Source organism: Monodelphis domestica, chromosome 4 (assembly GCF_027887165.1).
Source record: "Monodelphis domestica isolate mMonDom1 chromosome 4, mMonDom1.pri, whole genome shotgun sequence".
In the NCBI taxonomy this organism is placed as follows: domain Eukaryota; kingdom Metazoa; phylum Chordata; class Mammalia; order Didelphimorphia; family Didelphidae; genus Monodelphis; species Monodelphis domestica.
Genome location: NC_077230.1, coordinates 372,421,441 through 372,443,727, shown reverse-complemented (window position 1 = coordinate 372,443,727; position 22,287 = coordinate 372,421,441). Strand labels below are relative to the sequence as shown.

At 42.4% G+C, this 22,287-nt stretch overlaps 1 protein-coding gene and 1 long non-coding RNA gene across 7 annotated transcripts; one reads left to right on the top strand and one right to left on the bottom strand.

Annotated features, from left to right (window-relative positions):
* Positions 1-1,529: 1,529 nt before the first annotated feature.
* On the bottom strand, positions 1,530-19,847 carry PPIH (peptidylprolyl isomerase H). 6 transcript variants are annotated; one of them, XR_008911493.1, is made up of 11 exons: positions 19,650-19,847; positions 19,104-19,168; positions 17,590-17,613; positions 17,295-17,339; positions 17,142-17,184; positions 15,131-15,223; positions 11,308-11,395; positions 10,997-11,037; positions 10,620-10,709; positions 5,587-5,675; positions 1,530-1,700 (listed from the first exon to the last, which is right to left on the bottom strand). XR_008911493.1 is itself a non-coding variant. In XM_001381587.5 (10 exons), the coding sequence occupies exons 1-9, from the start codon at positions 19,713-19,715 to the stop codon at positions 10,641-10,643; spliced, it is 534 nt and encodes a 177-aa protein (XP_001381624.2). In that variant the 5' UTR covers positions 19,716-19,843; the 3' UTR covers positions 1,530-1,700; positions 10,620-10,640. The 6 variants fall into 6 exon arrangements, 2 of the variants coding, with proteins under 2 accessions (XP_001381624.2, XP_007493005.1); XR_008911494.1 differs by lacking the exon at positions 5,587-5,675 and adding an exon at positions 1,831-1,919; XR_008911496.1 differs by lacking the exon at positions 19,650-19,847 and having other exon boundaries at positions 19,052-19,167.
* Positions 1,664-14,285, top strand: LOC103103157 (uncharacterized). The gene is made up of 4 exons (XR_466835.3): positions 1,664-1,802; positions 2,772-2,904; positions 3,024-3,158; positions 10,905-14,285. It is a non-coding gene; the product is annotated as an uncharacterized LOC103103157 (long non-coding RNA).
* Positions 19,848-22,287: the final 2,440 nt, after the last annotated feature.

Genomic DNA, 22,287 nt, shown 5'->3' with positions numbered 1-22,287 from the left:
GAATGACACCTTGGTCGGCCCCGCCTCCAGGGTCCACATGGCCCCATACCGGCTCAAACCATCGTAAGGGCCCGGAGAATGGATTTCTTTTTCTAATTCAGGCATTTATCTAGTTTTTCTACTACCGTGGAATCGTGTCAGGCACTTGTCAGGTGGCAATTTTCCTTCTTTCTTTGATTATGCTATAAAAATATTCAAATGGAAGGATCGATGTCGTCGGAGGGAAAACGACAATCTTAATGGTCAAAAAAGAGGAAGGTGATTTGCCTTCTCCATGGCTGTCACGGAGGGGAACGGTATCTGTTCTACCTTGCCCAGCAGGGCAAGAGGGCGTACCATAGAGGTAGATTCCTGGAGACAATTTCCTAATGATCAGTGGTCCAACAAAGGAACAGGCTGCCCTTGAAGGTCATGGACTCACAGGGAGCACAAGTACGCTGTAGGTCGATAGAGGGCCTTTTCTTTCAGGTGCTAGTTGGAAGCCCACAACCCCGATTGTCTCGGGCAGCAAAAATGGGAGGGGGGCGTGGCAGCGTAATGCTGTTTTGTTCATGCACAAGGTGTGTCCGTAAAGGCAGATTTCGAATGGCTCAAAAATTGGTCCCCAAGGCAATTCTCAAAGATCCAAACTGGTTTTGAACAAGGGAAGCCTTGTTGGACTAGGCACACAGTATCGTCAAAGTAACTTCCTTGAAGGCTCACTTATTTACAAAAGGTTTCTACTTTTTGGAAATAGGAGCCTGGAAGACTTTTTACAAGAGGTATGGTTAGCTACTGCAGATGCTACTAGTGGGATGAAGGATAGAAGGTAAAACCAGATGTCTGCCACTGATAGTCTAGTGAGTTTCCACTTGGCTTTTATTGTAGACTGATGACCTTCCCAACTTGAGTCGTCTGACCTTTTGTGATCCCACTTTAGGGTTTTCTTGGTGAAGAAACTAGTGATTTGCTATTTCCTTCTCTAATCCACTTTACAGATGAACTGTGGCAAACAGGTAAGAGACTTGTCTATAGGCGCAATGTCTGAAGCTGGATTTGAACTCCTGAAGATGAGGCTTCCTGATTCCAAAATGAGCATATTATCCACTGTGTCATTCGGCAACCCCAAGTACTTTGCCTTCCAAACTATTCTAGCTAATTTTCCTCCTATAACCTGAAGCTTCTAGATAGACTTTGTCACTTTCCCTTGGTAGTAGTCTTAAGAGTAGCCACACAGATAATTATGTCTTTTGCCTAGAGGGTAACTGTAGCCTTGACATCATGAAACCCCAAAGCCCTCCTATGGAATTCATCCTACTGAATTCTCTTGTTATCCAAAGTTCCTTATCTAAAACATGAGACAGGGAAAATGGGATAAGAATTGAAGAAAACTGAAAACTTTCTGCCTAGAACACATTTCTACCAGCTGTGTTCTCTTCTTAGTTATGTGCAGGATTGCCCAGGGAAGAGTCTGGAGAGGCGAGGTGAAACCACAGTCATCCCAGCAGGTCTAGCTTAGCCTGAGTGAATAGACTGAGGATCCCATTAGATAGAGTAATAAAAAAGACAACCAAAACACAAGCTTTATTTACAGTTGAAAACTTAAAAATAAAAGGTTTGGAGTCCTGAATCCATGACACAGCCTATCTCTTGATCCAAAGGGTAATAACCAAGGAGGCAAAACCATCTTCTCAGAAGCATCACCCAGAGCAAAAGGAAGCCTAAAACAAGAGACATAGTTTTCAGTTGGGGGCCAATGGAAACAACTCTAAACAAATGGGATGAAATTGGCCAGCTTGGCAGTTTGTGCCCTCCTGTGTAAGGTAGTGTTATTATAAAATGAATACTGACCTCAAATCATTATAGGACCTCTGGCCAAGTCCTAAATTCAGTTTCTTCACTTGTAAAATGGGGATACTCTTATTTGCAGTGGGTGGGCCCTGAGGGATAATATAAGATAGTGTGTGGTTGGAGTTCTTTCTAAAAGCCCTGGACTGTTTTTAACAGTGATAATTAGGACCTGACAAACCTACTGCTAGAGGTAGTCCCAAGTCCCAGGGTTAGGCACAGCTGAATTAGGGTAAAGCTCAAACCAGGATTTAGGTAAGAACTTTTAACAAAAAGCCTCAGAGCTGGAGCCAGAGTGAGAGGGTGGGAGGGGCAGGAAAAGAGCAAGGAATGGCCACACCTTTCCTTCCCTAACCCCAGGTGGGTACCCTTGTACCCATGTGATTCCTTGACCAAGGCTGATTAGCCTGAATCTGTCCCTAACTCACTTCTTCACACTTTCTATCAGCTGTGGAACAATCCTGGAGGTTCACCTTTGAATTCTGGGCCCCCAGCAAGTGGATCATAAAGTGGCCCTTTAGCCTTGTTAAATGAAGAACAAACATCTCTTCTTACCCCAGTGTAAAGGCTACTATTTACACAGCAGGCAGTCTCTTGGGTGGGGCTGGCTGGAGCTGAGGCACAAGTTAGGGCTGACTGTGTCAGGACACCAGCCCTGAACTCCAGGATTTTGAAAATTATCTTGTGTCTTTGAACTGGATAATGCTTAAGAATGAAGTCAGGCTAAACCCTCCTGGATCCTTAGACCCTTGACTCAGTCTCAAAACAGGACTTGCTCGTGGGAAGGGACATTGTGCTCCAGGAGTCAGGAAATGTGGTTCAAAATCTATCCACCATTAACTGTGTGGTCTTGGGAAAGTCATTGCCCGTTTCTGGGTTTGTTTAACCATTTATACAACAAAGGATGGGACTAAATGACCTCTCTTCCTATTCTTACATTCTAGAATTCTACTGCAGGCAAGCAATTATTTGCTGAACAAATGCCCAACCTCCAATGTGTCCTTGACCAAAACCCCTACCACCTCCAACACCCCATCTGCTGTATCCACCTTCACATTCTCCTCCAAGGAGTCAGAGGTAGGTACAGAAAGGTAAATGAGAGGAAACTGCTACCATCACCCCAAAGGCTGCTTATTTTCATCTTGTTCTTCAGCCCTCAAAACAAGGTGGTACAGGCAATAATTCTGTTCTTGCAGCATTCCAGGATACCAACTGAGAGCAGCCAGAAGATTCATGTCTATGGCAAGCTTTCATTCTTGAAAAAATAAGGGATTCAGTCCTTCAGTAACCTGCCCTGTGGTCCAGGAAGTCATCTAGACCATCTCTTGCAGGTATGATCCTTACTAGAGATGAAGCTCTTAAGTTTAAGAACAGTTAATGCTCTCCCCCTGTGGACAGATATTATGCTATATCATGGGGTCCTAGGATCTAGAGAAAAAGTGTATCTAAAAGACCATCTGCTCCCAAGCCTTGTTTTTGACAGGAAGAAGCAGAGTCCAATGGAGGGGAAGAGACTCTGTCATAGTCTTGACCAGCACTAGATTTGGAGTAAAGACACTCTAGGGCTCCAAACCCACTGTAATACCGACTATTTCTGTGATCAGAGGTCATACCTTACATAGAGCTTTGGTTTTCTCATCTGTAAAATGAGACTACTACAGCTACTGTGAGATTCAAATATGACAACTATGTCAAGGGCATACATCAATGTCAGCTATTATTATTGCCTGTCCCTTAATGGCCCAATAAGCATTTATTAAGTGACTGCTGCATGAGAAGCACTGTGCTAAGCTCTGGGAATTCAAAGAAAGGCAAAAAACAGTCCTCTGCCCTCCAAGAGCCCATAAGCTAATATTAGTGACAAGCAGCAAACAAATCATGAGGCCAATAAGCTTCGTATATAGATAAATGATTAATAACAGGAGGCACTAGAGAAAAGAATGGTTCAGAAAGGCTTCCTCTAGAAGATAGGGTTTTAGGGGGCAGCTGGGTGGCTCAGTGGATTGAGAGCCAGGACCAAAGACAGGAGATCCTGGGTTCAAATCTGGCTTCAGACACTTCCTAACTGTGTGACCCTGGGCAAGTCATTTAGCCCCCATTGCCTAGCCCTTACCACTCTTCTGCCTTGGAACCAATACACAGTATTGACTCCAAGATGGAAGGTAAAGGTTTAAAAAAAAATGGAGTTTTAGTTGGAGCTTAAAAGAATCCAGGGGCAATAGCAGGTGGACATGAGAGAGATCTGTCCAGGAACAGGGGACAGTCAGAGGAAATGACCAGAGCTGAGATATGGAATGTGTTGTCTGAGGAATGGCTGGCCAGTAGGCCAGTGTCACTGGATTAAGAAGTATGTATTGAGGGACAGAAAGGGAGGAGGAGGCTAGGTTATGAAGGAATGTGACTACCAAAGGATTTTGTATTGTTCCTGGAGATGACAGGGAGCCACTGGAGTTTCCTGACTGTGAGTTGCAAGATAACACTTAAACTTTAGGAAATTCACTTTGGTGGCTGATGGATAAAAGTGGGAATATACTTGAGGTAGACAAACTCACCAGCAGACAGCTGGAATAGCCTAGTGGGGAGTCAATGAGAGGAGAAAAGGCAATATTTGAGATGTTATAAAGGTGGAATCCAAATGTCTTAGAAATAGCTTGGATTGGGGGTGATAGGGAGGGATGTTGATAGATACTGAAGAGTCCAGGATGACTCCTAGGGTTGGGAACTTGAGGTACTGGGAGGACAATGGTGTCCTTGTCAGTACCAGGTTAGTATGGAAGGGAAGGTGGTTTAGGGGGAAAGAATGAGTTCCATTTTTGACATGTTGAGTTTAATTTGTCTACAGGCCATCCAATTCAAAGATGTCTGAAAGGCAGTTGGAGATATAAGAAGCCAGCAGAGAGGTTAGGATTGGACAGGATGATTTATCCTAACCTAACATTTATGAGATAATCAAAGATATAGGTTCCTCCACGGAGACTTCCCTGATGTCTCCCCAATATCTAGTACATGATTTCTCATCACATACTTCTCACACTCTCCCTGGGCTTCTCGATAACTATCTTGGTATCAATTGTCTTTCCCACCCCAACCTCCATTAAATTATCAGACCAATAAAAGCAAAGGGATCAATCAACCCTGAGCACAGGACCCTGCAGAGAGCAGGCAATCAGTCAACAAGTACTTACTATGTGTCTGGTGCTGTCCTAAGAGCTGGGTATACAAAGAAAGGCAAAGGACAAGTCTCTATTCTTAAGGAGGTTGAAATCGAATTGGGGAGACAATACACAAAGAACCACAGGCAAACAAGCTACATACAGGCTAAGCAGAAATAATCAGCTGAGGGAGGGACTAGAATTAAGAGGGATCATATCAGGAAAGGCTTCTTGTGGAGATTTTTGAATGAAAGAAGGAGGAGATGAGGGTGAGTGTTCCATGTACAGGAACAACCAATGAAAAACACCAGGAATCAAGGGATAGAATGTCTTATTTGAGAAGAGGCAAAGAGGCCAATGTCACTGAACCCAAGAGGACTTGGGAGTGGGGTACAGTGTAAGAAAGGTAAGTAGGAGTAATCAATGTAATCAAAGAGCTTTAAAAGCCTAGCCGCAGGTTCTAGAGTTGATCCTGGAGGTGATGGGGAACCTCTGGAGTTTTTGGAGAAGGATGGCAACATGGTCAGACCTGTGCTTCAGAAAGAATAATTTGGTGGTAGAATTTAGGATGGAATGGAGTGGGGAGAGTTGAGAGAGGGAAACTCACCTACCCCTCTAAAAGTTTCACCATCACTGGTATAGAAGAAAAGAGGGCCTAAGACAGCAAACTGGAGATAAGTAGTTTTCAAGAGTGACCTGAATGAAGAACCAACAGAAAAGATAGAGGAGCAGTCAGATAAGAAGAGAACCAGGAGAGAAAAAAGTCATGAATACCTAGACAGAGAGAATGGGAGAGAAAGACAGAGGGGGAGAGACACACAAAGAAATTCTGTGTGCCATTTGGAGGGGCTAAGCAGAATACTATGTCTAAAGCAGATGGTCCATACATAATTTGGGGTTGGGATAATTTAATAAACCCATAAGAACAGGGTAAAAATCTTGGTTCTTATTGTGAAGTTGGACTAAGTAAGCATTATGAATCTACTACATGTCAGGCTCTGTGCTAGATTATGGAGACACAAAGACAAAAGTTTCTGTCCTCAAAGAGCTTATGCTTTTTTTTTTTTTTAAACCCTTACTTTCTATACTAGTAACAACTCTAGGACAGAAGGGCAAGGGCTAGGCCAACAAGGTTAAGTTACTTGCCCAGGGTCACACAGCTAGGAAGTGTTTGAGGTCAAATTTGAACCCAGGTTCTCCCGATTCCAGGTCTAGCTATCACTTTTCCTACCTAACTGTGCTGAACTTACACTCTTTTAGAGGGGATGATATGTACTTAAGCATCAAGTATACTTATATCTGGAGGAAGAAGAGGAAAGCCAGTAATATTCCCTCAATCTAAGGTTAGATCAATATAATTAAAACATTAATAAATTGAAAATTAACTTATACGCAATGCAAAACCAGTCAAAATACCATAGACTACCACATGAGATTAGATAAAGCTTTAACATTCATATGGAAAAACATAAGGGCAGGATGAGGAAAAGAAACCAAGAAAAAGAACTAAATCTTAGCATGTATTATAAGACAGTAATTATAAAACCAGCACTGGATTTTAAAACTAATCACACTAACAGACAAAAGAGCCTTTAACAATGCATGACCAAACATTAACAGTTCTACTTACAAATATTTGATAAATCAATGACAAGGGTCAGGTAGGTAGAACAGTGGAGAGAACTCCAGGCTTGGACTCAGGAGATCCTAGGTTCAAATCTGACCTCAGATACTTCCTTATTGTATGACCCTAGGAAAGTCAGTCATTTAACTCCAATTGCCTTGCCCTTGCCACTCTTCTAAGAATTGATACTAAGACAGAAGGTAAGTTTTTTTTTTTGGTGGGGGGGAGAGAGTGGGGAATAAATCAATGACAAAAACTTGGACACATAATCATTATTATGTGTTGGAAATTATGTTGGAAAATCTGTTTCCATGTAAGATGAAAAAAGGGTTCAGATTCCTACCTAACATCATACGCTACAATAAACTCTTAAGTGTGGGTGAATTGGTCAGTGCTTACTATATGTTGTGCACTATATTAGTCTTTGGGATACAAAAAGAAGTAATAGTCTCTTGCCTTCAAGGAGTTCACATTCTAATTCTAACCTGCAAATAACTATATACATATGAGAGACAGTGTTAAGTGGGAGGTGATCTCAGAGGGGAGGGGGTAACCAGGAGAGTTTTCTTCTACTGGATTGGATTTGAGCCTAGTCTTGCAGTCACATAGAACTAAGAGTTGGAGAAGAGGGTGTAGAGCTTCTTAGACACGAGGGCAGTCAGCAGCAGCAAGGCATGGATACAGTTTCATGGCCAGTGTTGCTAATTCTCAGAATACATGGAAAAGAGTAAAACAAAAGGTAGGAAGAGGGCACATTTTGAAGGTCTTTTAACAAACCAAAAGAGAGGATTTTCTATTTTACCCTGGAGGCAATAGGGAGCCACTCAAGCTTACTACTGAGTAATAAGACTTAGAAAGATTCCATGGAGAGGAGGGGATTACAGTGGGGAAAGTGGAGATACAGAAACCAACCACAAAAAGACAAGGCTGCAATTAGTCTCAGCCTGAGGCAATGTCATTCTGCACTAGGGTGTCAGCTGTGTGAATGGGCAGAAGCAGACATGTGGGAGAGGGTCTTGGAAGGTAGAAACAGCGGGACTTGGCCACAGGTTAAATGAGAACAAGGAGTAGGTAACTAGGATAACAGTTGTTGCCTGAGTCAGCAAACAATGGCCCATGGGTCAAATCTGGTCTGCTGCCTTATTTTGGATGGCCTGTTGGCCATATAATTTGCTTGGCCCTGCCCTAGACAGTAACAGGGAAATTCTGAAGGGGTGGGAGGGGAGGGACGGACTTTCGGGGAGAGATAATACATTCTGTTTTGGACATTTTGAGTAAAAGATGTCTAGAGGTCCAGACAAAGGGTTTGAGAGGTCCAATAGGTAAAGGGTAAGTGGAGAGGCCAGGAACAAATTCAAGAATCACCTGAATAGAAATATCATTGAATCCAAATGGGTTGATATTATCAAACAAGATAGTTTAGAGCGAGAATAGAGCCTATTATAGATCTTTGGGGGACATCCAAAATTACTGGGCAGGACCTAGACCAGTGATGGCAAACCTATGGCACCAGTGCTAGAGATAGCATGCAGAGTTCTCTGTGGGCACTGAGCCCCCCACCCCCACCCCCACCCCCTTCATTACTAGGAAGGCAGAGCTGTTCCTCTCCCCCTCTCTACCATACCCGACTACATTTTTCACATCCCCTACCCCTCTGCCCAGCAGCCCAATGGGAACCCACAGGATAAAGTGGGCAGCTCACAGGTGGCTGAGCTGGAGGGGAGCAGAGCATTCAGGCCACTTCCCTCTCTCTACACTCACTGAAGACATTCTTTACTTCATCTGTCCCTCCACCCAGCAGGCCAATAGAAGCACTTCTTCCTTCCCATGTGGGGTTGGGGGTAGAGGAGGGTTTGGTGAGGCAAACCCAGTGGGTGGGGCATCGCATGGGGGGGGAAGGAGGAGGTCTAGCACACCATCTCCAAAAGGTTTGCCATCACTGACCTGGACAAAGATTAAACAAAGGAATTTGAGAAATGGTCAGGCAGGTAGGAGAAGACCTAGGAAAGGACGCTCTTAGGAAAAATCTAAGAAGAAACTATTGAGGAAAAGGTGAAAATGTCAAAAGCTACAGAGAGGTAAAATAAACGTTGGGGTTTGAGAAAAGGATATTAGAGAGTAGCTCTGGTAGAATGATGAGGCTGGAAGCCAGACTACAAAAGAAAGTGGGAAGAAAGTGGAGACATCAATTAGATGTCTTTCCAAGGACCTCTCCAGCTCCTTTCAATATTATATGCACAGAATCAAAGACAGTGGAAAGTGGAGGTAATCCAAGGCATAGTTGGTGACAGCATAAGGGGCAAGGTAGTTAAGATAAGGATAGTGTAGAAGTGGAGCTGGGAGGAGACTGGAGCCAATGCAGGCAGGATGGCCTGGAAGAGAACAAAGGTGTAGGATACAGAAGGTCATGAGAATGAACAACAGGGTTGGGGGATGCCAGGCAGAAGAAGAGGTGGAACAAAAGGTAACGGGTAGTTCCACATAGTAGGGGTTAGGAGAATGGTGCTCCTGAAATCCAGAAAATCCACAAAAAATTTTTTGGCCCTCCCTTCATACCAGAGAAGTATGATTTTTTCTTTTATGGGGTGTTTATAATAAAAGAAATTGTGCATCTTTATGGTATTAAAAGATAAAATATTGTTTTTAAATACTATACATATAATTTATTCACTTCTGAGTTTCTACATTTTTTTTCTGTGTCTTCTGCTAGTCTTTGTGTGTTGTCTAAGAATTCTGCAAAACTCAAAAAAATTCCCATTTCTTATGAGGATCCATGATTTACTGAAACTGAAAGAAGGAAAATTAAAATGTGGAAGGAATACCTATATCACTAGGTATAGGAATTTTGGAGTTTGTAAAACAGATAAAATTAAGAGCAACCAATACTTGTAAGAGCATTAGGAACTAGGGAAGAATTAAACTGTGATCTGGTCACTAATTAGACTTCCCACTAAAAATGTGAAGAACAGTGAAGGAGAGAAAGAAACATGAAAGACGTATATGAAATAATACAAAACAAAGCCAGTAGAATAAGAGTTCTTAATCTTTTGTTGCTGTTGGTTTTCTATATTGTAAACAGAAACACGAATTATAGAGAAAAAAAACAAAGGGCAACATACCAGAGTCCCAAAGGCAGGACACTGAGCCACTGTGGCTTGGACAGAGGAGGAGACAAAGGCTGATCCCACCTTTTCAATGTACCAATTGACTGCTGATTTTATATTGATTCCATCGTTTTTTCCTTTTTGTCTTTAAAATAGTATTGCTATATATGGGATAGCTTTTTTGGAGGGAAGAAGGAACTGGGGAAAACTGGATTCAATAAAAACAAAAGATATCAATAAAAACTTATTTTAAGCTATGAACTTAGAATGCAGAAGCCCTCAATTTAAATTCAGCCTCAGATATTAACTAGCTGTGTGACCCTGGGCAAGTCACTTCACCTCTCTGCCTTAGTTTCTTCATCTGTAAAATGGGGTACCTGCCTCAAAGGGTTGTTGGGGGGTGTGAGGATCAACTGAGATATTTGTAAAGCTCTTGTCACAAAGTAAATGCTATATAAATGTTAGTTTAATAATTATTATTTGAAAAGTGCTTTGCAAACCTTAAAGTGCTTAAATGTTAGTTGTCATCTTTGAGATGAGAATACAATTATCCCTGTAGCCTCTCAGAGTTGCTCTGAGACTCAGATAAATTAATATGTTATGTAAGTGTGCTCTAAATCTGAAAATGTTATATAAAGGCCAGCTACTGTTAACATTACAAAGACTAGGCAAGAGAGTCCCAAGTGCCACTGGCTTCTCTGTCCTAAGAGACAATAGTATTAAAGGCAGAAACTCCATTTTCCCTCTATACTTTCTTCTTGACAATCTCGTTCACCCTCATAGTTGTGGTGATTTCCAGTTTATTTCCTGGGGGTTCTGTGCTCCATTGCAGGGGGGGGGGGGAAGGGGGGGGGTTCCAACCTTCTTGGTTCAGCCTAGTCAAGGTGGGGGAAAAAAAAGAGTGATATTTACCTGACTCAGCACTGAAATCCATTACATCTCCCCACACTGTGAAATGACTACAGGCAGTTTGGGCTTATTGTTAGGTCCAGTGGGAACATTCTAAGAAAAGGAAAAAGAGTCCAAATGAGTCAATACCTGCTGCATCATGGTTCTGGTCCTAAGGACACTGGACTGCCCTGTAGAGAGAGGACTCTTCTATTTACTAAGGGAATCTCAGAGGGAAATGGAGGAATTAAGAAAGACATTGTAGGCTAGAGGCCTAAACCAGGAAAATGTAAACTTCCCTTTTTATAGGTGAGGACAACTGAGGCCCTCTGCTGGGATCAGTTTTAAAGCACAGGATGGCCTGACAGCACTCTTGCAGCAAAAAGCTAAAGTGTACTCACCTCGATTTTTCTCATCACTAGAAGTCCATCAATTATTTTTCCTGTGGAAAGAATCAGAGCTAAATGATATTGTTTCTTGCGTGGTCTCTGCATGTCTCTCCCCCCATTGTATAGCTGGCTCCAGAGAAGCCCAGTGGCTCCATGGCAGAGGGCCATATCCAGAATGGAGCAAATTCTGCATTTCAGACCCCTTCAGGACCTGAAGGAGGAGACAGCCCATCAATTGAACAGGTGGCAAAGGAAAGCTCCAGAATAGCCCCACCCCTGAAAGCCCAAGTTGGCAGAAAGTTGGGTGTGGAACCTGGACTCACCAAAAACCACATGTTTCCCATCCAGCCAATCACATTTGGAGCAGGTAATAAAGAACTGGCAGCCATTGGTACTGGGGCCACTGTTTGCCTGATTTAAATGAAGGAAAGCTGAAGTGAGAAGAAAAAAACAGGGCTGCCTCTGTCCTAAAGGGAGAGCTGGGCACCTGTGGACCAGCCAAAGAAAGGAGCTCTCCAATAACTAAGCCCCAAAACTCACACTGTGAACTCAAGAGGCCACAAGTCCATGCCTTGTGTTTGTACTCTGCTAATATGGAGGCCACTAGATAGATGCTCCCTCAACTCCCTTCTCATACTCCTCAGAACTTTCTAGTTTCATCACCTATTCTCTCATCTCACTGTAAGAAATATGCCCACTCCTGGCTCTGGGCAATACCTAGGTCCATGGTCCTATTTCTCATCTCCCCAGGACATTCCTCTAGCAATCCTTACCTTTCCAGTGATTCCTTACCACTAGCTGATAAAAACACAATCTCCTGAATCCAAAGTTTTCTCGACCCTTTTTGTGGGTTTAGTTACCAACTACTCCATTTTTTTCCTCCCTTTTACCACCAAACTTCTTGAAGAAGAAACTATTCCCCCTTCTATCCCCCCCCCCCCAACATTCTCTCCTCAATTCCTTGTGGCCTGGCCTCTTCTGTCATAAATATGTCGAAATGCTTTCTCAAAGATCACCAGGGATACCTTCATCACCAAATCCAATAGTCGTTCAATAGCTTTGTCAGTCATCCTGACTCCTAATCCACTCTGATCCACTGATTCATTAAGGATATCCCTTCCTCCTTGGCTTTAAGATACCACATGCCTCCTTGGTTCAGTTTCTACTCTTAAAACTACTCCTCCTGCTTTTCTGCCTCCATTTCCTTTGACTGGCATCTTCAGGAGGGTGTTTCTTGAGATTCTCGTCACCTCTTCTAAATAGGTCCCATTCTCTCCATTTATTTGTATAACCAGCACCCTACTTTGGGACCCATTATCTCTAGCCTAGACTATTCCAACAGCCTATTAGGTAGCCTCCCTGCATCATGGGTTCCTCTACGGTAGCCTCTCCTCTACTCAGCTGCCAAAGCAATATGCTAAAAAGCTCGGGTCTGTCCTAGTCATACACCTACTTGGTAAATCTTAATGGTTTCTTCAAAGAACAAAATATCAACTTCTGTTTGTTCTTGAAGTCCTTAACAACTTGGTTGATTCTTACCTTTCCAGTCTTCTTAAACATTCTTAAACATCTTAAACATAAACCCCTGCCCCCACCCAACACCCTCCAGAATCCAGCAACACTGGTCTTCCAGTAATTCCTCCCACAGGACCATCTCTTTATTCTGTATCTTTGCACTGGCTGCCCCTCATGCACAGAATGCTCTCCTTCTTAACCTCTAGAATCCCTGATTTTCTTTAAAATTTTTCTACAGGTGGCTTTTCCCAGTCTCTCCCATGCTCCTAGTTTCCTAGCTATTAATGACTTTCCCTCTAAAGCCACTTCCTATCTCTTCTGTGTCTTGTATATAGTGATGCATACAAGGCCTCTGGGCCATTAGACTATAATGTCTCTGAAGGCAGGGGCTACCTTTGTGCTTCTTCTCTGTTCTGTAAAATTCAAATTGGTGTCCAATACTTAAAGTATTATATTTTTATAAAGTCTATTATGTGACAAAATAGAACCATGTGATTAAGTTTTTCTACCTGTTCAAAAATCCCTGTTCCACCAAAGCCTCCACAGGAAGGAAAGAGACCTAGAGATGGAACTACAACCAATTTATATCCTGTCTACATCAGCATATAACAACAGGAAGTGAGTAGGGTGCTGGGAATCGTAGTTTTGCTAGGGATCGTAGTTTTTAGGGTAACAGATTCAAATTATATAATTCCCAATGCTTAGCACAGTACATACTTAAAAGAATGTTTTCTGATCGATTGATTTGGCCCTCTTCCCATCTCTCTCTATACTCTCCTTTGACAAATCTCATTCACTCTTCAGACTTTAGTAGATGACTGAGTCTGGATCATCCACCAGCCTGGACTCTCTCCTGAGTTTCAGTTTCTATATCTAGCAGCATAAAGGATATTTCTACAAGCATGTCCTCAATCAGCCCTTCAACCTCAATATAACCAAAACAGAATTTGTCATCTTTGTCTCTAAACTGACTTCCCTTTATGATTTTGCTGTTTGTGGCACTGCCATTAACTTGGGCTCCTGTGGCTTCAATTCTGGGATTATCCTTGATCCTTTCCTCCTTCCCCACATAGTCAATCAATAAGCAAATCCTATTGATTCTATCTCCCCAATCTCTTTTCTGCCCCCTCCTCCATTCCCATTAACACTACTGTCATAATGGCTTTCACCACCACCACCTTTCTTATAGTAATTGCTTCCCACTGGGACTTCCTCCCTACCTCTCGTCTACCCTTCATTCTGCTGTCAGACTTTCTGACTTACCTACTTTGGGTCACTTTGATTATGTCTCTAATCAAAATCACTTGTTAGTTCCCTAGGACATATGGTACCAAATTTACACAGCCTAACCTGACTTTGATGCCACTCTCCTGAGCTTATGACATACTCCTTCTCATACTTTACACTCCAGCCCAACTGGACCCACTATATGTATCCCACACTTTCCTGTTATTCTAAACTTTTAGCCTAAAACTCCACCCTTTTCACTCTAGTGATTAAGTTCTCATTCATCTTTTAAACCCTCATCAAATGTTACTTAGGATTTGTTCCCTGATTCTCATCCCCTTAATCTCAGAGGCAGCCAGCTTGTGAAGTGAATGAAGTGCTGGACTTGAAGTCAAGAAGACTTGAATTCGAATACTGCCCCCAGATGCTTATTATCTGTGTGACCCTGGGAAAGTCATTTAACTTCTTTGCCTCAGTTTCTTCATCTGTAAAATAAGAGCACCTATTTCACAGAATAGTTGTCATAATTAAATGAGATGATCCCCTTAAAAAAAAAAAACTTTTCAAATCTGAAAGTACCATATAAATGCTAGCTCGTTATTATCATTACCATTCCCCCAATGGGTAATCACTTTTCCCCTACCCTGAACTTCCCACAGTACTCTGCTTGCACCTTTTATGCACTTACTGCATTTTATGTGCTGTGATTAACTATAAAGTCACCAAGGTCATGTCTTCTCCAAACTGTGCATATTCCATGGTGCACTTAACACCATGAGCACTTCATAATTTGTGACTGGATTGAACTGCTATTCTACACAGCTCTAGAACCAGAGCTGGGTATATAGTAGGTGCTCACTGGATATCCACCAAATATTTAGCTGATACTCAGGGACAGGGTCTAGAGACACATGAGGGCTGTACTTGGTGACCTCACTAACACCTGACATCTAGGGACAATCTCTACCTCATTCCAGAAAGGGAAGGCTGGCAGGCTACTTGCTCTGCTCAGCTACTGTGAAGCTCTTATAGCTATTACACTGAGAAAAGTGTGAGCATAGGTGGGCCTAAGGATAGCCATCCTTTCCTGTTGGGAGACTTCAAGGGAAAGAACCAACATCATGCTTTGACCCAAAGAAAGCATGTGGGTGAGCAAAGGAGAAAACTGACCTTGGCCACAACATTTTTAAGGCCACCCGACTCATATGAGTTTGAGCTCCAGTCCAAACAACCCAGAATTGCCTCTGTAGCATGGCTAGCTTGTCCTTAAGGACAAGGGGCAGATGAATGACACAGTGGTTTGAGAGCTGGGCCTGGAGTCAGGAAGACCTGAGTTCAAATATGGACTCGGACTCTTACTAGCATATAACAACCCTCATAACCCCTCTCCTAGATTCTACATACCATGGAAAGCAGACCTGGAGCCGAGTGCCTTAATTTAAAATTTTCATCTGCAAATGGTCCCCGGTAAATGCTTGCAACTCCAGTGCCATCTCCCTAATAGAGAGAGAAAAGAGAAAAGACCTCAAGGCGAGAACATCAAATATCATCTAAAGAGAAGCATTTCTAAAGAATCACCTCCCTGCTCTCAGGAAAGAGGTGAAGAATTACATGTAGAGAATATTGTATGCAAAGTTAGGCAGCAGAAAATGATATTATTGCTTCTGTTTGTTTTTTAACTGTTTTTCTCTGTTACAAGGCAGGGTTCAATGCAGGGTAAATCTTGTATACTTAAAGAGGACCAAAATGATATCACTATATTGGAGTCAATGTACAGTGTGTCCACTTGTGGCTGATTATACCAATACAACCTGGGAAGGCTCCAACTCAGATCAGGAAAAATAGCCCCTTTAAACACTTAGGATGGAAATGTCATTTTGGTGGGGTGAAGAATGAAAAGAACAAGAGATTTCGATAAAACTTTTAAAAGTCCATTGTTTGCTTTCACCATGGAAGTTCTTGAACTGACTGGTCAGTTTCTATCCAAAACAATCTACCCTAGTATCAAGGCCAACTGCCAGGGAATAGACCACACAGGATCACAGATAAAAAGTTTATGAGTCACAGTCAGGCTTCTTTCTGATAGATGCAAGGGCATAAGAAGCAGGGAAGAGAGAGCTTCTGGGCTAGGAGCTTGGATCCTAGAGGCAGTGAAAACTCCAGAAATTTAACACCACTGGGGATACAAACAGAATAAGCCTCCTAAATACTAGGGAGGAGAGGAGCCTCTGGGTCATACATATACATTAGAGTCACCACAGAACTCAGGCCAGAATCAAGTGTGTCTATCAGAGACAAGAATTCCCAACTTTTAAAGCTCAACTCAAATGCACCCACAACACTACCTAGTACTTGGTGTTTCATTCTTCTAAGGCATGTTATGCTATAGTGAATATAACAATTATCTGTGGGTGGGTGTTTTACCTATCACTAGACTGTGTGCTCTACCAGGGCAGTAAAGGTATCTTATCTAAGCTTGTCACACAACTTAATTTTTTTCAATGAATAAACAAACAAACATAAAAAGGCCTGGATTAAAACTAGAACTGTGCAAGAGCTATGTAGGTTTAAAGCTACCTGTGGGGGCAACTAGGTAGCACAGTGGATAGTGTTCTATGCCTGGAGATAGGACATCCTGAGTTCAAATCTGGCCTCAGACACTTCTTAGCTATGTGACCCTAGGAAAGTCACTTACCCCAACTGCCTACCCCTAGCTGCCCATCAGTCTTGGAACTGATAGTATGGATTCTAAGACAGAAGGGTTTAAAAATTTAATTAAAAACTATATTTGTATTTGGTTAAAATCCAGCAAATAAAACTACCTTCAATGTGATTTCCTAGCCTCCCTACACATGCTTGCACTTGGGATAAGGAGGAGAGAAAAATCAGCTCATAAACATTATTTCCCATCCCTTCCTATCCCCAGTTACATATTCTGTTCTTCAAAAACAAGGGGAGAGGAGACAACCAAATCATTTTCATCACAGACTTTGGAAAATTTCTCCTCATCTTTGCCTCCCTTCTAGGCCTTCCTGATATAGTTCTATCCTGCTCTACAGCATGGGGGAATGTGTGTGTGTGTGTGTGGGGGGGGGGGGGATCTGCCTGGGGGCAATGTAGAGACAATAAATTGGCTTGATGTTATGTAGTCTGTGGGTTACTTGTTAGAGAAAGAAAAGTGACTGAGAGAACTACCATGCATTGTAACACTGAACAAATAGATTTGTGACAAAAGCTCAGTAAGAGATGATAGATTCTGTATGTCCTCAGAGTTGCTCACTTGGTAAGGAAATGAACAGCATAGAAAATGCCTCTTCTTCCATTGCTCTTCCAGCTACTCTTTTCATAACTGCCTCATCTGCTAAATCAAACAGTGAGTTACAGAGGGGGTAAAGTAAACTTATACGGTACCTACATTTACAAAGTCTCCTCCTTGAATCATGAAATCTTTTATAACCCTGAAAATAGGACAAAGAAAAGGATCAGAAAGGAGAAAGTGATTTATGGTGAACAGGGAGGTGTCCCTCCTTTACCTGAGAAAAGGATGACTGGCAGTCCCAAACCATACCTGTGAAAGGTGCTCCCCTTGTATCCAATAGGGACTCCATCTTTCCTACAACCAAGGAGAAAGATGAGAACTAGAGGGACTGAAGGCAATTACAGGTCCATCTGTAAAGGACTCCCAATCTGGAGACACTCAAAATTAACTCCCCAGACAGTAGTGTACAGGCAAGGCCTACATCCCTGATCCCAGCAGCTTCCCCTCGCACTTGATGGCAGCTTCCCAAGGGCACTTATTCTTGTTTTTGGCAGGAGATTCCTACCCAAATCAAGCTAGGGAAATGAGTATTTTGTATACTAACCTGAATTCCCCTGTGCAGAATTGCCTGAAAAAAGAAAAAAGTCGTTTACTAAACAAATACACGGAGAAACTGTGTATGTGTGTGTGTGTGTATGTGTATACAACTAGACACTGTTGATAAGCTATCACATTTACAGAGTTGACAGTAACAAAATGATCACTTATGTTAGGAATATTCTACAATAGAGTCACAATAGAGTCTTCCCTTCCTTTCCCTCAGATCCTAGGAAGAGAAAGACAGACAAGGGCAGACAGATGCTTGGAAACAAAGCAAAACAAACAAACAAAAAAACACCACCCTCGAGAAAAATGGAAAGAAGTAGGAGGGATGGGTATTTGGGAATGACTAGGTCTTAGGTTATGTTAAACAAAGCAAGTACCATCAAAACTTTATGGTACTAGAAAAAATGAAAAAAATAAATGCAAATGCTTAGCTAAGCAAAATCTAGAATAAAATCACTACAGAATCAAATGTTTCACAAACTCAAGAACATAAATCGCTGGCCTTTTTATCTGACAAGAAGCATTAAGAAAACTGGAAAGCTGTGTGACAGGAAAGAATATTGGCTCTGGAAATAGATCCTGTCTCTGAATCACAAAACCTCCCTACAGATAAATTTTTTCATCTGTAAAACAAGTGAGTTGAACCACATAGTCCCAGAAGAGCCTTTTCAAGTCTGGAACTATAATCCTAAAAACAATATAAATATAAAATGTTACACACACACACACACACACACACACACACACACAAAGAAATGAGAAGGGCATGAAAGATCTTTCACAAATGTGGATGAAAGAATAAATTTATCAGTTTCAATTATAAAATTAGAAAGCTTTTACACAAGCAAAATCAAGGCAACTAGAAAAAAGGAAAATATGAAAAAAAAATATTTTCACTCAACATCTTATGAGGATCTGACAACCCAAATCTATAGAGAATTACTGCTAATCTCTAATGTTAAGAGTCACTAAGACAATGGAGTTATAATCTTAAGAGAAATCTCTAAAATTATGGAGTCACATACTTATGACTCTAATTGATATGTGGTCACAGGATAGATAGATAAAAGGAAAGCATTTATTTGGTGTGCCAGTTTTCAAAGACATGCAAGCAATCAAGAGATCATCTGAAAAACTGCCCCAAATCTTTAATAATTAAAAGATGGCAGATGAAGAAAAAGTGAGATCTCTTATATTGGTAAACATGGAAAAATACAATGATGACAGGGAACCCTAGTGTACTGCAAGAGTAAACAAGTGAGGTGGTCAAATTTATTTAGAATTGTGCAAGAAAAGCTACAGAACTGATCATACCCTTTGACCTAGAAACCTCATTACTGGGTTTATACCTTAAAGCAGGATACAGGATAAAAACCGAATTAAGATGCTACTATCCTTCCAGATAGAAATGGATAAGATCAAGGACACAGTTAAAAAGGCAAACTCCTCCTCTTGCCCACCTTCCCACGCCCTGCTTGTCCCAAAGCATTCAAGGCTGGGGATATCCCGGACCTGAAATTCTCCGCAGTCTTGGGCACAATGTCCGCGAAGAGCTCAATCTTCATTCGGCCAACCTCCTGCAGGGAGGGGCAATGACAGGGCGAGTCAATTACGTCACCTCCTCCTGGCTGGTTCCCCTCCCGAATTACTTGGTCCCTCCCTTATTCCCCCATTTCTCCCGACGTTTGGTTCTGCCTGTTCTTTCTTTCCAGGCTCAAGAATCTAGATGCCCTCAGTCACCTGCTCTCCCCCATCCTCAAGCCTTTTGGTCTCACCCGCTCTCCCCTTCCCCCCCATCCTCAAGTCGCTTGGACCCGTCCTCTCTCCCCTATCGTAGAGCCTGTTGGTTCTGCCCATGGTCCCGCCCATTCCCTAACTTCTCTCCCTGCGCCCCCCATCTTCGGGACGCTTGGTCCCGCCCGTTTCTCAGGCGTCACCCCCTACCCCCTTCCCCATGCGGCTCGCAAGGTTCTACCGCGCCTCCTGGATGGCGGAGAACCATCTCCCACAGCCTTGTCCCCAGCTATCATGGACTGCCTAGGTTCACCCCCGTCCCACCTGGCCACCGATGCTAACATCAAAGAAGACGATAGGATTGACTGGGCTTGAATTTGCCACCGCCATAATCCCAACCCGGAAGCGGAAGCAAGCCGGCTCAGCCTCAAAGGTCGCCGAAATGTTCCTGCCGTAGCGCAGGCGTGCTGGAAGCTGAGGACTTGGCTCCACCCTCAGCCAAGGCAGAGGCCGAAGTCGGTCTGGGCCTCGAGGCTCCAGCTGGAAGAAGGGGCGGGGCTACGGTGGCCGCGGGGACTCCGGAACTAGGAAGGCCAAACCTTGTACACGTGTCTACCATCTCCTTTGTGACACTGATCCGTTGCTGCCATCTTGGTTTCTTTCCCCGGCCCACCTCTAGGTTTATGCCTTGTTAAACCCTAAGATAAACTCAAAACATTTATTACCTGCTTACGTCTGCAAAGCATCCAACAAACACTTAAAATGAGGCCCTGTTGTGTGTGTGTAACCTTGGGCTCCGAGGCTTACCAGGGACTTGAGACCCAAGTTAAGTTGTGTATCACGTGGTTAGTGCATTAGAGGGGTCTCTTTCCAATGTCTAGGTACCCTGTCTACGAAAAGGTTCCAATCTCCTTTTTGTACCTATACTGCCTCTTGGTGACATCATTTCATTTATTTCCATCAGTTCAATTATCTCTAGGCAAATAAATAATCCACAGGTCTGTATTGAAAACATGTGCTACCCAAGTAAGATGTGTCTTAAGCATATGTCATCTACATTGACATGGGGTGTCTAAATGTACAGACATGGCTGAAGGGGAGGATGGTTAGCAATGGAAACTTCCATACTCCTCTCCAAGGGAGACATTATTTCCTCCTCCAGGAGAACAAGAGAAGGGGCCAGGAATTTGCTTTTATTGTTGTCTTTTGAGACAATGCAATAAATGCTTAGTGACCAACAGAGGGGGATACTGGACTAGAATTATATTTTTATGCCCCACTAAATATTGCTGGTCTAGGGCCTTATTTATTAGGCTCGAAAGCTGCTGAGGTGCTAACTTTCCTGGTTGCTTTTCCTTAAAGGATGGAAGGTACCCCAGGCTTATATCCACAGGTTTGACTCCTTCCCACCAAAGGCTAGTTACATAAAATACCATCACAAATAGCAAATAGTGAGTAAAACCACTGATCTAAGCAAATAGGAAATGGAAATTGAATGAGTTACACAGATTAGAATATACCAGAAAATGCACAAAAGTTAATAAGTTCTTTGGATGAGGTAAAGATATCTTAGTTGGATCAAGTAAGAAACTGATCTCACCTAAGGGGAAATTCCCTTAAGGAAGGCAATCTGGAACTCAAGGACAGGTTTAAAAACTTCTTACATATTTGCCTTTTTTTCCCTCTCTTCCCTGGTGGTGTTTTTAAAAGCTGTCCTCCCTTTCCAAGTAAAACTCCTTGAAAAAAACCTGTCTATACTTGATTCTTCTGGCTCAAATTTCTCTCCACTCTAATATTCATCCTCCATTCAGCAACCAAAGTGCTTTTCCTAATCAAAGGTCTGACCATGTTACTCCTACTGCTCAATAAACTCCAGTGATTCCCTGTTACCTCCAAGATTGAATACAAAATCTTCTGACATTTAAAGCTGACCATAACCTAGCCCTCTCCTACCTGTCAAAGCTTGTTATACCTTATTCTCCACCATGGACCCCTTTCAGTTACATGAACAAGACATTTATCTCTCAGCTTTTGGTATTTTCCCAAGCAGCTTTCTCATGCCTGGTGTCTGTATATCTGCCTACTGGCTTCTCTAGTTCCAAGTCCCACCTAAAACCTCATCTGAGGAAGCCTTTCCCAACCTCTCTTAATTCTTGTGCTTTCCCTCTGTTATTTCCTATTTACTTTGTACAGTATATAGCTTGGTGGTACATAATTTGCTTGCTGTTTCGCCCATTAGATTGTGAGTTCTTGAAAGCAGGGATTGACTTTTACCTTTCAGTGAATTCCCTTTGCTTATGACAGTGTCTGGCACATAGTAGACACTCAAAAAATGCTTATAGTTTGATTAACTTATCCCTGTTTGTGTCAGATTCCTCATCTGTGGAGAAGGAAATGGCAAACCACACTAGTATCTTTGCCAAGAAAACCCCAACTGGGGTAATGAAGAGTTGGACATGAGTGAAAAAGACTAAACAACTGCCTCTCCCATTTGTAAAATGGGGATAATTATAGAATCCACCTCAAGGGGTTATTTGTGAGAATCAAATGAGATAACATGTTACTATGTATTATCTGCAATATAGCTCAGCAAACCTTAAAATATTATGTAAATGCTATTTTTAATTGGACTTGCTGCCTCAATTCTCTCATTCAGTCCATACCAAAGTAATTTTCCTTAAGCACAGATCTGACCATGTGACTTCCTTAAACAACTGCAGAGGTTTCCTATTGACTCTAGGATCAAGTGTAAACTGTTCAGTTTTTAAAGCCCTGCATAAGTAGGCTCCAAATGATACATATTTTCAGCATCTTTGACCATTGCTTTCTTCGCCCCCCCCCCCCAGTCTGTGATTCATCCAAACTAGTCTTCTCTCTGCTCCTCACAGAGAACACTCCTACCTGTACCATTCCACATTTCTAGATTGTACTTTTTCCCATCTGCTCCTTAGATGCAAGCTCC

Excerpts from the sequence above, each read along its gene's own strand:
- PPIH (XM_001381587.5), bottom strand. The coding sequence starts at position 19,715 with ATGGCGGTGGCAAATTCAAGCCCAGTCAATCCTATCGTCTTCTTTGAT. Across the intron at positions 11,038-11,307 it reads TGGGAAACATGTGGTTTTTG|GAAAAATAATTGATGGACTT; the intron begins GTGAGTCCAGGT and ends TTCTTTCCACAG. Across the intron at positions 10,710-10,996 it reads TAGTGATGAGAAAAATCGAG|AATGTTCCCACTGGACCTAA; the intron begins GTGAGTACACTT and ends TCCTTTTCTTAG.